The sequence below is a fragment of the Neoarius graeffei genome, chromosome 11 (assembly GCF_027579695.1).
Source record: "Neoarius graeffei isolate fNeoGra1 chromosome 11, fNeoGra1.pri, whole genome shotgun sequence".
Classification (NCBI taxonomy): Eukaryota; Metazoa; Chordata; class Actinopteri; order Siluriformes; family Ariidae; genus Neoarius; species Neoarius graeffei.
Window position 1 is genome coordinate 68,460,069 of NC_083579.1, and position 15,449 is coordinate 68,475,517.

Sequence of the window (15,449 nt, forward strand, 5' to 3'; positions counted from 1 at the left end):
GTTAACCCATCTGAGCAGTGAAACAAGGCAGTGTTAATTTGTCTAGGGTTGCATGTAGCAGACATCAGACATAAAACGCAATAACAGAGGCTAGAAAGAAACGGGACACAGAAATAAACAGGGAAATTAAGTAAAAAGAAAGAGGAGAAAAAAAGAGCGCGGATCTCCAAACACATGAGAAGCCTATCTTACGCACATATCACGCGGACTCCACACACGCATCGCGTCTGAAGTCATAACTCATCAGGGGAAATCGTGTCCGCATTGGCATGTTCAAAAAACAACCTCGCATCAGCAATGATACCACACGCAAGAAAAAAAAAAAACAGTCAGGCTACTCAACAACCAACCTGGCAGCAGCAGTCGTTGTCATGTAAACACAACACTTCGGATATGCAAATGCTTCCCGTTACACACGATTTCTATGTCAATAAACATCATTTTGCCAATATTTTAGAGACACCCCCCCCCCCCCCCCCCCCCAACATTTCCCAAATCATGTTTTCAAAGGATCTCATGTCTGTTTCAGGGGATCTCGGATCCCCCGAGTAACAAGACAGTGTTGTGAACATAGCCTACCTTGTACCGTTTCAAACTGCTGGGGTCATCCTTCATCAAACTGTTGACTTCTGTCGACAACCTTGGATCCATACCAAGGCTGGGTACAGTGTTTGTGATAAAAGACAGATCCAATTTAACACGAATCACAGCTTACTTTCTTGTTAAAATGTGCAAAGGTCTCCACCATCTCATACTGCCTTGCACTGAAGGACTTAAGCGTGCCGTCCAAAATGGCTGCATCACGTGACTTGGTCACGTGGGTGAAATACCTCAATAGATAGTTTTCACTGACATCACGGCATTCCGGGGAACGCCCTCCAGCTGCCATCTTGTGGGGCAAACAAAACGGACCATCGCCATTACCGGCTCCGTTATCTCAGACGAATTTATGAAGTTATATGGTCAGTTTTCTAAAATTAAAGACCAATGTCGGCAAAATCAAGCAAACAGAAGTATATAGATACATTTGATGACATCTCACGACAACGGTATGCAGCCAAACTGGCCTTGATTGGGGGAATTGACCCCTACGAAGTGGACAAAGATGCATTTTCAAGTGACTATGCAGGGCTGCCAAAGCCTGAAACTGCCAAAGCCTGAAACTGACTTCATCAAACTTTAAAGGCTGTCTGATATATACAACTTTATATATTCACAGCACGCCTTTTGGCGGATGCCGCCTTTTTCACGGCTGAATCGCGCAGATCCGATTTTTTTTTTTTTGGGGTGGGGGGGCGTTGGAGTGTCTGATTATAATTTCAAAGTAAATTCTGTATTAAAGTTACTAAATAAGCAAATCCGTTACAGTCCATGAAACAGGAAGTATAAGGATGAGAAAAAAACAGTTTAAATCGGAAAGCTGCGCACATTTGCGCAGTCCTGCACACCACTCGGGCTGCGCAAATGTGCGCAGCTTCCCAATTTAAACTGTTTTTTCCTCATCCTTATACTTCCTGTTTCATGGACTGTAACGAATTTGCTTATTTAGTAATTTTAATACAGAATTTACTTTGAATTTATAATCAGACACTCCAACGCCCCCCCCCCCCCCCCAAAAAAAAAAAAATCGGATCTGCGCGATTCAGGCGGCATCCGCCAAAAGGCGTGCTGTTTGCTTCCCAAACACAAATTAAATCATAGAGAATAGACCTAAAATGTTTTTCAAAAATGACCCTTGCGTGAGTGAAGTGACAAGTTTCAAATAGAAACGTGACAAACGAGCGATATTACAATGTAAACGTACACTCAGCGGTTCCAGTTAGGCATTCTCCAGAGATTGTTCACATGATGTTTTGGTTTCCAAAAACAAACTTAAACACGACTGATTGTTTATTTAAACAACTTGCCACTTATAAAATGATCGGAGCAGACTTTGCTGTGTTTGGAAGGCTGATAATCCTTGCGGTTGATTCTCGCAATTTCTCCTTTGTACGCTGAGTTTCTTTGTTTGCTCGCCTTTGTGCTCCCGTACCGTGGGAATTCCATAAAAGCTCCGCTTGACTTCATCATTTGACCTATTACGACAGCCGTGAATGCAACAGGTGTGCACCATTGCTAGCTTTAAATAGCCTGCTTGGGTTCTTTTGAAGACTTTGTACTCGCACGTTACAATGTGTGCTCAGTCACCCATATGGTAAACTTGACCCGCAAGATGGCCGCCACTAGGGAATCCCCGACTCTGTGACGTCATGTGAAAACTATCTATTAAGCTGTGCTTGAAGCTGTTGTCCTGTGAGCCGCCAATCACGCAAGCTGTTAACTCTCAGAAATTCGTCCTCTGATTCAGTTGTGGCTTTGGGTCTGCCAGACCTCTTCCTGTCAGTTTCTTCCAGTTTCTGAATGCCTTTTGATAGTGAAGAAAACTGTACTCACTGACACCTTGACTTTCTTGGCAATTTCTCTGTAGGAAAGACATTTTTAAGTGTTACGATGGTCTGTCTCTCTTCCATTGTTAATTGCCTTTTTCTCGCCATTTTTGTAGCAACACACTACTTTCTGCAGTACAGTACTGTTCAACTGATGCTCACGAGGGTATGGTACCACAGTGTGTTCCAAAACTGCTTTTATGCAGACAGAGAGGGTTGTAAGCAATCAAGAAAAGTTGGAACACCGGTCGGAATTAGTAGCACCAGCTTTCAAGGCTTGATCAACCTTCATTGCTGCAGAACAGCTTTAAAGTGTTAACCCATTGCATGTTCCCTGAAAGAGGCCTTTTTGTCTAATTCTGAAATGTACATTATTTTTCAGTTTTGGGTAACCCTACCTTTTTTTTTTTTTTAAACCTCTGATAGTTCAGCACCTACCTTTGTACCATTTCAAGCTATTCATTGGAGTTGAACGACTTGAATTGCAATAAATAACTGGAAAAACTGGGGTGTTCTAAAACTTTTGACCAGTAGTGTATGAGCAAAACTAGTCACCCAGTGCTTCATAAAAGATCTGCTGTATAATTTTTATTAGACATTGATGTATGGTCATTTGTTTTTGTAGGGTAACAATATTCTAGCGAGACGAGCTGCTTCAGGTAAGTTTGCTTTAACTTGAATTCAGTGTGTTATAGTAATCAAATCTACCGTGCACCGAGAGATTCCGGTTGAAATTATGGATCCTCTGAGGTGACTGGCAGGGGTTGCGCCCCTCAGAAAATAATACTATGCAGGGCTCGAAATTTGCGGTGGTCCGGTCTCCCGAGGCGACTTAATTTGTCATTTGGCGGGTAATTCCTGTCACTAGCCATCCCGGCTGGCTAGTTGAAAATAAAAAAATATATATATGAAGCGAAGATTCAGACTAGGGCTGTGCGATATATCGAATATACTTGATATATCTCCGGAAATTCTGTGTGAGATACATATTATTATATCGTAACTATCGAGTATTTTATGGTCATCTGTGACTTGCGTTTGTTTCGTGTTTGTTTAAAACCTTTTCCGGTGGTTTTCTCCCTGTCCCTCAGGCAGTAACGCGAGAGGCTGCCTCAGGGTAAAAAAAATAAATAAAAAAATAACGTCACACTCGCCAACCAACCCCAGGTGACATCTCGGTGCTGAAAGGAACTTGCGGGAAGATTTCCTAGTTTCGGTTTCCAGCGCTAACTCAGTTCGTGCAATCGCTGGTTGTTGCATAGGCTACCGTGTAAGCTCTGTCAATTTCAGCGACAAATTAAAAACGGAAGCGGACGAATTGGTTCCTAAAATAACTAGTAAAGGCCTCTGCATGCTCTTGCCACAAGGCTTTCGCAGATAGCTTTTCGCAGACAGTTGTAATTTATCGTTGAGCGGGGAGTAATAGGCGTACGCGATGTTATTCACCGCCACAACACAAGGGGGCGTGAAGTCGCGAAATCGCTAGGAGTAGTTGGTGGGTGTGGTTAGTGGAGTGTTTATCCTCCGGTTACTGATAATGACTAGAACTGGAGTCGTATAGATGTACGTACTTCCTCGATCAACCGCTCTTCGTGCTGCTCCATCTTCGCTCGTGTTTTTAAAAATGGCGGTCGTGAAAACAAACCAAACCGGGAAAGTAGGGAAGCGGAAGTGCGTGTACAGCGGATGTAGAGTGGACCAATCGGAGCCTTCTTGTCTGCGACGCTGTCTGCGAGGCTTCTGCGGTGGTCACAATTTTTGGGCGGTGCGCGCAGAACGTCTGCGAAGGTGGGGGGGCTACGCAGACACTGTCTGCGACGCTATCTGCGAGGACTGGGTTGTCAGCATAAATTGGCCTTAAGGGGTCAGTCATCTGGCATTTTTTTTGGATATCGTGAGGAGGATGTGGAGCAGCAAATGCCAATTTGTAAAGTGTGCAAAAAAAAAACAGTATCAAAATACTCGGTTCTTGAAATAAATGCACATTAGTCATGAACAATGGTAACTACTCTCTTTTGTGTTATTTTTGACAGAAGTAAAATTCATACATAAACAAATTTTGGCGAGTTGATTTTCTGTTTGGCTAGTTACTTTGGAAGGTAACTAGTCCGGCTGGCTGGTGAAAAAATATATGAATTTCGAGCCCTGCTATGCCAGTCACCAAACAAAATCCATAATTACCGCTGCCTCTTTTTTTTGATATCCCTCATCAAAAAATACTGGACTAAAAGTGTTAAGATTGAATCTTGGTGTAAACTCGCTGGAGGCAGCCATGTTTGTTGTTTAAGTCAGCACGACCTGCGCATGTGCAATGTACCATGCTATCACCTGCCTCACTGGGCATGATCATATGTAGATCTACACACATGGAAATGCCGCAGCTGTGGTTTGAGTCAGCCGTATGGCTTAAAATTGTGACGTCAATTCATGGTATATCCTGGTATTACCACCATAAAACCAGCACTGAGGAGAACATCCATCCATTATCTGGAGCCGCTCACCCTGTGCAGGGTCACAGGCAAGCTGGAGCCAATCCCAGCTGACTATGGGCGAGAGGCGGGGTACACCCTGGACAAGTTGCCAGGTTATCACAGGGCTGACACATAGACACAGACAACCATTCACACTCACATTCACACCTACGGTCAATTTAGAGCCACCAGTTAACCTAACCTGCATGTCTTTAGACTGTCGGGGAAACCGGAGCACCCGGAGGAAACCCACGCAGACACGGGGAGGACATGCAAACTCCACACAGAAAGGCTCTCGCCGGCCACGGGGCTTGAACCCAGGACCTTCTTGCTGTGAGGCGACAGCACTAACCACTACACCATCGTGCCGCCTCTGAGGAGAACATATATTTTTCATATTCTAAGTGCGGCAGTGTGATCCGGAGATGACAATAGCATGATGGGTGTGATGTTGGTATGAATGGATTTGGCCCAGCAGGACCGTTGGCATGTGTAAACAGCTCAGTGACTCGGTGAATGTTGCATTAAAAAAATGGTCAGCCAAGCAAACATTTATAAGCAACAGTGTCTAGTTATCTCTCTCTCTCTCTCTCTCTCTCTGTGTTGAGTTGCACGTGCCACTCATGAGATACCAGTGATGTCCTCTCCTGCTCTCCATACCTGCCTGATCCATCCTCATGCCCTACTTCTGGAGGGAGTTCATGGTATATCCAGAATATACCATGACTGATTCGCACCATATCGTTTTTTTTTTTTGGACATTGAGATACATTGAGCAATCATTGATGGAACTATTTTATGTCACGTGAGCCATCTTTGGCCAATCCCTGCACAGGAGTTATTTGATGAGGGATATCAAATAATATAATGCTTTGTAAGTTCATTATAATTCAAACTCTATTCTTCCAATAGCTGATGGAAAGCACAATTTTTTTTTTTTTAGTCATTACAGAGCGTTTTTCTTTTGGCAATGAAAGCAAATAAATGTTCTTGGTTCTTCAGGCATACCGGCTTCTCAGTGCTTCACCGTTAGGAACGATCTGTAAGTATTTGTTCTCGGCTGAGGATATTAGAAGCTGAACTATTTATTAATTGTGTCCTTAATAATGAAAACTCTCTGATTTTGTTTAACTTCCATTGAATTGCAGGAAATTTGAGACGAGGCCCAGTATCTTCCAGATCAGATACTTCAAAACTACTCCATCCCACAGTATGTAACTTCAGATGCATGGTTGTTGCAGATTTTATATTTGATATGTAGCCTGTTTACTAGTTATACTAAACAGGCATGATTGTACTGCACGTGTTTCAGAAACAAGGAGTCAATGATCGCTTGTATGACACCATTCAAGACTCGTGTGTGTTTGGGGGAACAGGTGGGGATTGTGGGGTTGTACGCGTGTGAATTCGCATGTTGATAGAATCGGGATTGCTTAAAGGGCATATTCTGGACCAATTTCTTTTTTTTTTTTTTAATGAAAGTATGTCCCTTTACACACTCATCCAGAAGGGTAATTTTGCACAAGGCCATCTGTCTACAGCAGAAAAAAATAAAATAACAAAACGCGTCTGGAAAAATCCCAAGGGAGTCTGGAGCTGGAGCCGAGCTTTGCGTAGTCTCAGTCACAGCCTGTGTAGACCAAGCGCTCCCATTTCTCTCTCATTGTCCGGTCTTTTGGGAAACGATGAGTACTAATCCCATCAAGATTGGTGTTGCTACACCCTCCTACGATACATCTGTTAACCATTTTAATAATTACGCGATAACGTTGAAGAAATTTGCAGCAAACCACCAGGTCGTTATCTCATAAACAAACCAGCGCTGACGTAGGATTCAGAGGGAGGCGTCCCGCACGCGACGTCACCAAAATCAATGTTTGCCGGGAAATCCAAATGCCAAGTTTTTTCAGAGGCGGACCAATTCGCCTCAAATAGCTTGATTTCAACTGAATTTTTCTGGTATTGCGCAAGGTAAAAAAAAAATTGCACAAAATGTGACAGATATTTGACCAAAGTTTAATCTAAAATAGGAGAATTGCATTGATCTTGCTCCTGAATTTACCCGTGATATGCACTTTAAAGGTGAAAATGTAGGATTGTGAGAATGTGAGACCTTGCCTCAGTGGAAATGAAGAATTTTTGCGCATTGAATAATCCCATAAGTTTTTACTAAACTGAACAGCTGTTTTTAGTTGAAATTTCTGCATGCAGTTTCTTTAGATGACCAAAAATAAGAGAAAATGTGGCACATTTGGATTAAAATGAGAACTCGAGATTGCGAATTGATGATTTCCTGACTCTCATGGAATGATCTGTAGCCACATTGACCTAAACTGTAAATGTCTTACTACATTGTGCGCAGCAGCAAGGCCTCTACAGGGTTTTGTACCGTTCGAATTAGCCAATCATTCACTTGCTGAAATGGATCTGGAATATAGCTGCTCTTTCAAAGCCAAAAGGATGTATGAAGATCTCGAACAACTCAGTCCAGCTGTGTCAGTACGGTTCTCGGGTGTGCTTGAAGACCTGAATGAGCACACTTGAAATAAGCGCAATTAATAAATCCAGTTTATGACCTCTTATCCTGGGAGTGTTGATCGATGTGTGAAGATTGGCCTCCTGGTCTAACCTGGCAAAAACCAACAATGAGGAAGAGAGGGAAAGGAAGCGAATGTGGTTCAGTGTTCAGCATTGCAATGGGGCTGAGGATATGGATGGCCTTTATGTCGAATAAAAATCCAAATCTGTTGTAACTCCTCTTTCCTGTCATTACATTGCATTACGTTATTGGCGTCCGTGTTCTCCATGGCCGCTTTTAAAGTGGCACACCACCATGTTATAATTCTGGCCCGCCACCGTTCCCTTGGCCAAAAAAAAAAACCACGTAACTTCATTAGTATACACCAAATAAATCGTAAACAGGGATGAGAGTTTTCCGCTTTTCGGCGGTTTTCCGCTTTTTCTGAGCGAGAATCGATATTATGCCAAATCCGTTGAGATGTTTTTTTTTTTTTTTTCATTGAGGGGGGTTGGGGTATGTTCCTTCGTGATACTCAAGCGTACAACGATGTTACATGTTTACATTTTCGCCATCTTTAGTCTCGCTAAGTCTCGCGGTAGAATACGTGTTATCTACAATGTAATTGGCCAAAACATTGCTGGCGAGAGCATGATAGCCAATCATAACAGTTGTTACAAGAGTGTGGGAGAGAACAAAAGCCAATCATAACAGTTCTTACAAAAGTACCCGCATCTGTTCTATTTTATCGAAACTTGCACATGTTCATCGTCGCTGCGCTTCAAAAATGCATTTCTCTTTCGTATCGGCTTTTTTACTCAAAATGCCGAATACAACAGACCCCTTCGCATGTTTGTAAACAAACCGACCGTTGCCAGGATGCACGTGCAGCCTGGACCCAGAAACAATGGCGCTGCCCATAGACCGGCATTATGAGCGGTCAGATTATGCCAAACAATTGTCGTTACAAGATCGAGAATGCTACATAAATAAGTTAACTCTAACAAGTGGACATCGCCTACCGGATCCGCATTTAATTAAAGAGCGGACGGACGATGTCAGTAAGTTCCCTGGTATACAATGGCCAGATATATACTCGTACCTTATTGACAAGACGAAAAACTTCGTGCCTACAAGTCTTTAGACACATATATGATTGTGTGGGCATGTACAACTTGATTAACAATGGGACATTCGTATTCATTTTGTTTTAATCAAATTATGCCAGTGATGTGATGGCAATGTGGCTTTAGCTACAACAGCAAATGCCAACACTAAACAGCAATTTGCAGGAGGTAATGGCATGAAAGGAATGATAGTGTAAAGAGTGCAGCTAAGAGAAATCAGAGCTGCGTAAAAAGCGAGAGGCAGAGAGCAGAAATGAAACTGAACGGGGCGGGAGCTAGGTTAGAGCAGTCAACGTAAGTTGCCATTTAGAGCGAGGGCACACAATTTTTACCTTTCCATCCTTGCTTTAAAATTGTGATTTTCGGCATACACAAATAATGATGGCACAAAATCTGGACTGCTTGAGTCAAGCGAGACCTCTCCTACAAACAAAATTGCATGCAAAGCTAAGTTAACATGCTAACAATATTCATTACATTGTGTAACTATGACCCAGCTAATCAGACAAACGTTACCAAAGTATTTTGCTACATCAATAAACGAAGACTAGAAAGAATAAAAAAGAAAAGTTTAATAAATAGCCTGATCTTACCTGTGATGAAGTGGGCGCTGCAAACCCACGGATTTTTGATGGTGCTCTCATCACAGTCTACACGTTTGATGGCTTGTAGCCATAGACGTCGGCGTTTTTTTTTGGTTTTTTTGGAACGGGTGAGATCCTGCTGGAATTCTGAACATTTTAACCCCATCACTGCTACGATTCTGACACCCGACAACACAACAACTAGGCATTTCTGGGTCTTTTTTGGGTCCAGGCTGCGCGCGCAATTTCCACTTACGTATGAATGACGTTTACTGCGAAGGGGTCTATTGACAAGCGAGACGAAGCGAAGGTACGTGAAATCGATGCTGGTATAAAAAACAGAGAAGACTGACAAGCTTTTGTCTTTGGCCAAAAGGCTGAAGTAGTCGTCGAAATGATTAAATGAAAATGAGAAGTGACTGTGAAGTATAAATAATTGTATAAAGTGTACATAGGCATTATCCCATAAACTTAGCATTCGTTTAATTTAATACATTGAACATGTATATGATGGTCAGTAAATCTGAATTAATGCTGACAGTTTTGAAAACTTAAATATTTCAAAAGACTTTGAAATCATATGCAGCTAATGAGGACATAGGGTGACTGACCTTTTCTCCCTAAGAAATTTTATTTAATATATGAACATTTTAATAATTAATAAAACTTGCGTTTAATGTGAATTTAGTTTGTCATTTTTGTTGATCATAAATTATAACCATAGCCTTGAATGTAGAATGTGATTTTATTTTGAATTCAAACAATACTCCTATTGATTTTGAAACATATTTTCATGTAAATATATAAAGACAACAGATTTTTTTTTTTATCTACTACAGCTCAGATGGCAGGAAAAGTGGTTTGTAAGGCCTTATTTTTCAAAATTTTCCTGGGGGGGGTATCCCTCCCAGACCCCCGGCTTCGGGCGCCATCTTGTTTTCTGCTTTTTTGGTGACCACCCACTCTCATCCCTGCGTAAAGTGTTCGCTTTATTATAATTTTGTAACTATTTAACACGCAGAAGACCATTAAACAAATGCATACGGGGCTACCTGAAGCGGCCACGCGATTGCAATAGAAAAACATCCGGCCGACTGCATACTCGCCGTTCTGCCCTGTATCTAGCATTTAAAAAAACACACCCAATGCATCGCTTCCATTCCAACATTATTTTTTATTGGAAAAACATGGCTACACCTGCAATGGTGTCCATCAATCATCTTTAAATCTCTTAATTTTTGTGAGCGCAGCCGAAAATGTCTTAAGTTGAAGTAAACAAAAAACTGAAAACTACGTTACATTAACATAAAGCAATCAAAATGGCAATTTCAGCGGCTCCCGGGAGATGAAGGTGAGCGACACAGATTCACCATAAACTCAAACACAATCTGTTAATAACACATGCGGGTGAGGGAGCAGTGGTGTGTGTGTGAGTGAGTGAGCGAGCGGTAGTGTGTGTGAGAGAGAGCGCGGTTTTATGTTTTTATGCTGCTGTACATTCGTGTTTGTCCCAGTGAGCCGCCCCACCACTGTTTTACAGGTACATGTCTTGCAAAGTACCCGAGTTTGCAGTACGTCATCCCTCCTGAATCCAAAGTACTTCCAAATAGCAGACGTGCATTTTTTTTTTTTTTTGGAAACCAGTTCCTCCTCACACAAGTTTGTCTCACCACACTTGCTACCGCTCCCACCTTCCGCCATCACCACGAGGCTTTTACTTGTTTTGCAATAGGGGGCGGAGTTATCCCGCGGCGCTTCTTGACATTCAAATGTGATTGGACGGCACAGAAAAATGTGCCTTTCATCGAAATTTAAGTAATTTTTGCGGTATGTGTATTGCAAACTATGATATCGCGATATCGATACTTTTTCGATATATTGTGCAGCCCTAGTCTATACCTGCATTACACGATACTGACACGTAGTAACGTTGGAAGCTGCAGCTAGCCAGCAGCTAAATAACGTTTCGGGTGCACACGCAGGTTGCTTGTAGCGCTATTGTGCAACGGTTACGCTTATCTATCGTCTTTTCTGACCGTACACAGTTACAGTAATCATATAACAGCGCGCACGCATGTTAGTTAAGTTCAAGTCTTTTATTTTACGTATCTGTGATTGTGTAGGCGAGAGCTGCATTTTCCCGTTGCTTCACTGTGGTTGTTTACTGCAGGACTTCCAGGTTCCTGGGTCAAAGGACCCGAACTACAGAGGTCAGGGGGGCTTTGTAGTGCCAGTCTTGGGCACGCGCACCAGCTCGTGCATGGATTGGAGTGGTTTCACCCAATTAGCATTGTGTATTGTTAAAAAAAAAAAAAAGTATGCTTTATTGTAATTGGGTATTTTGTTTATGCATGGAAGTTCATTTATTTTTCTCACTCAGAAAAAAATATAATTAATTCAGGGATGTGCAACAGGCACATCAGTCTCAACTGAAATGTCAAATGAGTCTCACATTGACACAGATATGTACAGTAAGAATGTTTGTTAATTTTTTTGTAAAATGATTTAACAATAATTTAGCATTTCCTATCCGTTTATTGGCCAGTTTCACGGTCAAAAAAGCCCATCAGCAATTCCTGCTGGTCCGGGGAATTGAACCAGCAACCTTCTGGTCCCAAAACAACTACTCTAACCATTAGGCTACAGCTTAATCACTTAAAATCAGTGATTGACATATTTACTGTCACATTATTATGATAATGATTTGATGATTATTAACTCCATCTTAATTTACTGTTTATAAATCATAAGTCAAGCTTTTATCCAACGTTGTAATGACCAGTGTTGTGTCTACCTTCTCAAAGGAATTTGTCTCCGTGATATGCCAGTGGTAAAGATATACATGTTATTTACCAGCTGGGAGGTCCGTATCGTGAAATACCGTGACCGAGGTCTTGAAAGTACTGAGCGAGGCCCTCTGGGCCGAGGTCAGTGTTCAAGGCTGAGGTCACGGTATTTCACCATACGGACCGACCAGAAAACGAGAGCACCCAAAAGGGGAAAGCCGAGCCGAGCCACCATTTTGAATCCTCGTTCACGGCTGTAATGCAAATGGCTTCCTCCTCGGTATACAAGTGCACTTCCATGGCAGGAAAAAAAATGCATTTTGCCGCCTATGTCGTCCCCTATTTATACAAAATTGAGTCATTCAGGATTCAGCCATGTTTTTGCTCAGTGTTAAGGCCAATTTATGCTGACGACGCAGTCCTCGCAGACGGCGCCGCAGATAGCGTCTGCGTAGCCCCCCCACCTTCGCAGACGCTCTGCGCGCACCTCCCAAAAATTGTGACCACCGCAGAAGCCTCGCAGACAGCGTCGCAGACAAGAGGGCTCTGATTGGTCCACTCTACATCCACTGTACACGCACTTCCGCTTCCCTACTTTCCCAGTTTGGTTTGTTTTCACGACCGGCATTTTTAAAAACACGAGCGAAGATGGAGCAGCACGAAGAGCGGTTGATCGAGGAAGTGAGGAAGTACGTACATCTATACGACTCCAGTTCTAGTCATTATAAGTAACCGGAGGATAAACACTCCACTAACCACACCCACCAACTACTCCTAGCGATTTCGCGACTTCGCGCCCCCTTGTGTTGTGGCGGTGAATAACATCGCGCACGCCTATTACTCCCCGCTCAACGATAAATTACAACTGTCTGCGAAAAGCTATCTGCGAAAGCCTTGTCGCAAGAGCATGCAGAGGCCTTTAGCAACAGTTAGAGGTTTTTAGCTTTCTCCTGAAATGTTTTTTTATTTCTTCTTCCTCAGGGTAGTAAAACTCGCTTTTGGTGTGAACACTGTCATCATCGCTGTCCATGATGTAAAATTAATGCTATTATACTGAGAAATGCTGGCAAAAATTTCTAAGATTTTTGATAACCTTATAAATAAATCTTTAAAAAAAAAGATAAATGTTGACAAAAATTGCTACTATGTTTGTTGTTGTGAACGAGCAAGTCACCAGAGGTCCATAACCGGGGTCCGTACCGTAGGATACGGACCCGATCGCCAGCCAATCAGAGCGCAGGATTTGGACCGCGAAAAAAAAATTATTTGCCAGCTGGGAGGTCCGTATCGTGAAATACCGTGACTGAGGTCAGTATTCAAGGCCGAGGTCACGGTATTTCACCATACGGATCGACCTTAAGCTGATAAATAATATATTTTTTTCTTTACCAAATTCTAACAGAAAACGAGAGCGTCTGAAAGGGAGAGCCGAGCCGCCATTTTGAATCCTTGTTCACGGCTGTAATGCAAATTGCTTCCTCCTCGGTATACAAGTGCACTTCCATGGCAGGGGAAAAAAACTACATTTTGCCGCCTATGTAGTCCCCTATTTATACAAAATTGAGTCATTCAGGATTCAGCCATATTTTTGCTCGGCGTTGGCAGCAGTTAGAGGTTTTTAGCTTTCTCCTGAAATGTTTACTTTTATTTCTTCTTCCTCAGGGTAGTAAAACTCGCTTTCGCTGTGAACGCTGTCGTTATCGCTATCCATGCTGTAAGATTAATGCTATTCTCCTGAGAAATGCGAAAATAAATGTTGACACAAATTGCTACTATGTTTGTTGTTGTGAACGAGCGATTCGCCAGAGGTCCGTAACCGGGGTCCGGATCATAGGATGCGGACCCGCTCGCCAGCCAATCAGAGCGCAGGATTTGATTGAAACCGGACCATGAAAAAAATAAAAAGGCATAACAAATACATTTGACTCCAAGTGTCTCTCCCGTCGTATCTGTACAAATAAATGAAACGTGGGTGTATTTTAAAATTTCGAGACGTTAAAAATAAAATGAAAGTAAGACACTGGGTATCTGCCAGATTTATAACATCGAAGACGAGGTCAAGATTAGTCACAAGACACAAGGGAGAAGTGGGAGATGGATATTCCTGCTGAGAGAGTTTGAAAGAGGATATGAAAGCAGTTATAAATAGTCTGGCTAACGTGACTGCAAAGCTCTATGAGCTATTGGTCTGGCCAAGATATTAAGCCCAACCGTTTCCCAGAGCCCGTGGTTGACCCGCCTCCCTGAAATGCCTCAGTTTGCTACTGGTCGAAGCCAGAAAAGGCTGTGACGAAGCTTAAACCAATCACATCACTCTTTCCTCTGACGTATGTGACGCGACGGGGCTAACTGGTAGATTAAACTCTTACCGAAGCTGGTCGGGAGCAAGGCGAAAACGTTCTTCCTTTCAATAAATACCTCCAGGGCTGCTCTTTGCTCCGTTTTCAATGAGAACTTCCCGTTGAATGCTTTCAATACAGCATCTACCGCTGTGTCAAAGGCTTGCCGCTGCTCCATGTTCGTAATGTTTCTAGTGAATGAAGCGCTTCCGGCATAGATTCTGTAAACAATCTATGGCTTCCGGTCGCAGTTCTACTACGTCAGTGCCTTGAACACGCCTCTACCCAGGGCCGTTGGAGATGCTCAAAGTTGATTGGTTCCCGATTTTTCGGGAGCTTGGAAAAGCTGGAGATAGCTTGCCTGGCCAGACTAAGCTCGCAACAGGCCCTCATGTTACGTCACGCTTAGGATGGGCGGGCCCAGGCTAAGTTATAAAGGCAAAATGTGGGCATGTAAGTTAGTGTTTATTCACTGTCCTCTTTAATAGGAATAACTGTTCGTTTATGCAGTTATCTAACCAGCCAATCATATGGCAGCAGCACAGTACATAAAATCACACAGGCAGAGGTCAAGAGCTTCAGTTAATATTCACATCAAACATCAGAATGAAGAAAAAGTCTGATCACTGTGACGTGGTTGTTGGTGCCAGACGGGCTGACGGGGTTTGAGTATTTCAGACGCTGCTGATCTCCTGGGGTTTTCACACAACAGTCTCTAGAGTTTACACACAATGGTGCAAAAAACATCCTGCGAGCTGAAACACTTGGTTGATGAGTGATCAAGGGAGAATGACCAGACAGGTCTGAGCTAAAAGGAAGTCTACAGTAACTCTAAGAATCACTCTTGACAACCGTGGTGAGCAGAAAAGCATCTCGGGACACACAACACGTCAGACGTTTAGGTGGATGAGCTACAGCAGCAGGTGATCGCGTCAGGTCCCTCCTCTTGTCAGCCATGAGCAAAAATCTGAGGCTGTCATGGGAACGGACTCACCCCAACTGGATAGTTGCATGTGAGCTGTTAGCATGTTTGTATTAGCATGCTAGCCTCAGCATGTTAGCATGTTAACAATTAACATGTTAGCCATGAGCATGCTAAGCTTGGCATGTTAGCTGTTAACGTATTAGCATGTTAGCATGCAAACTGTTAACATGTCAGCTGTTAGTGTATTAACCTCAGCGTGTTAGCATGTTAACA

General features: G+C 42.8%; 1 protein-coding gene across 1 annotated transcript in view; it reads left to right on the plus strand.

Annotated features, from left to right (window-relative positions):
* The window catches only part of dlst (dihydrolipoamide S-succinyltransferase), a 65,047-nt gene that overhangs the window by 14,255 nt on the left and 35,343 nt on the right, over nucleotides 1-15,449 (plus strand). The window contains exons 2-4 of the mRNA XM_060934654.1: nucleotides 3,052-3,085; nucleotides 5,900-5,939; nucleotides 6,046-6,107. Of these exons, the coding sequence (XP_060790637.1) occupies nucleotides 3,052-3,085; nucleotides 5,900-5,939; nucleotides 6,046-6,107 (136 nt within the window). The remainder of the gene's footprint in view (nucleotides 1-3,051; nucleotides 3,086-5,899; nucleotides 5,940-6,045; nucleotides 6,108-15,449) is intronic.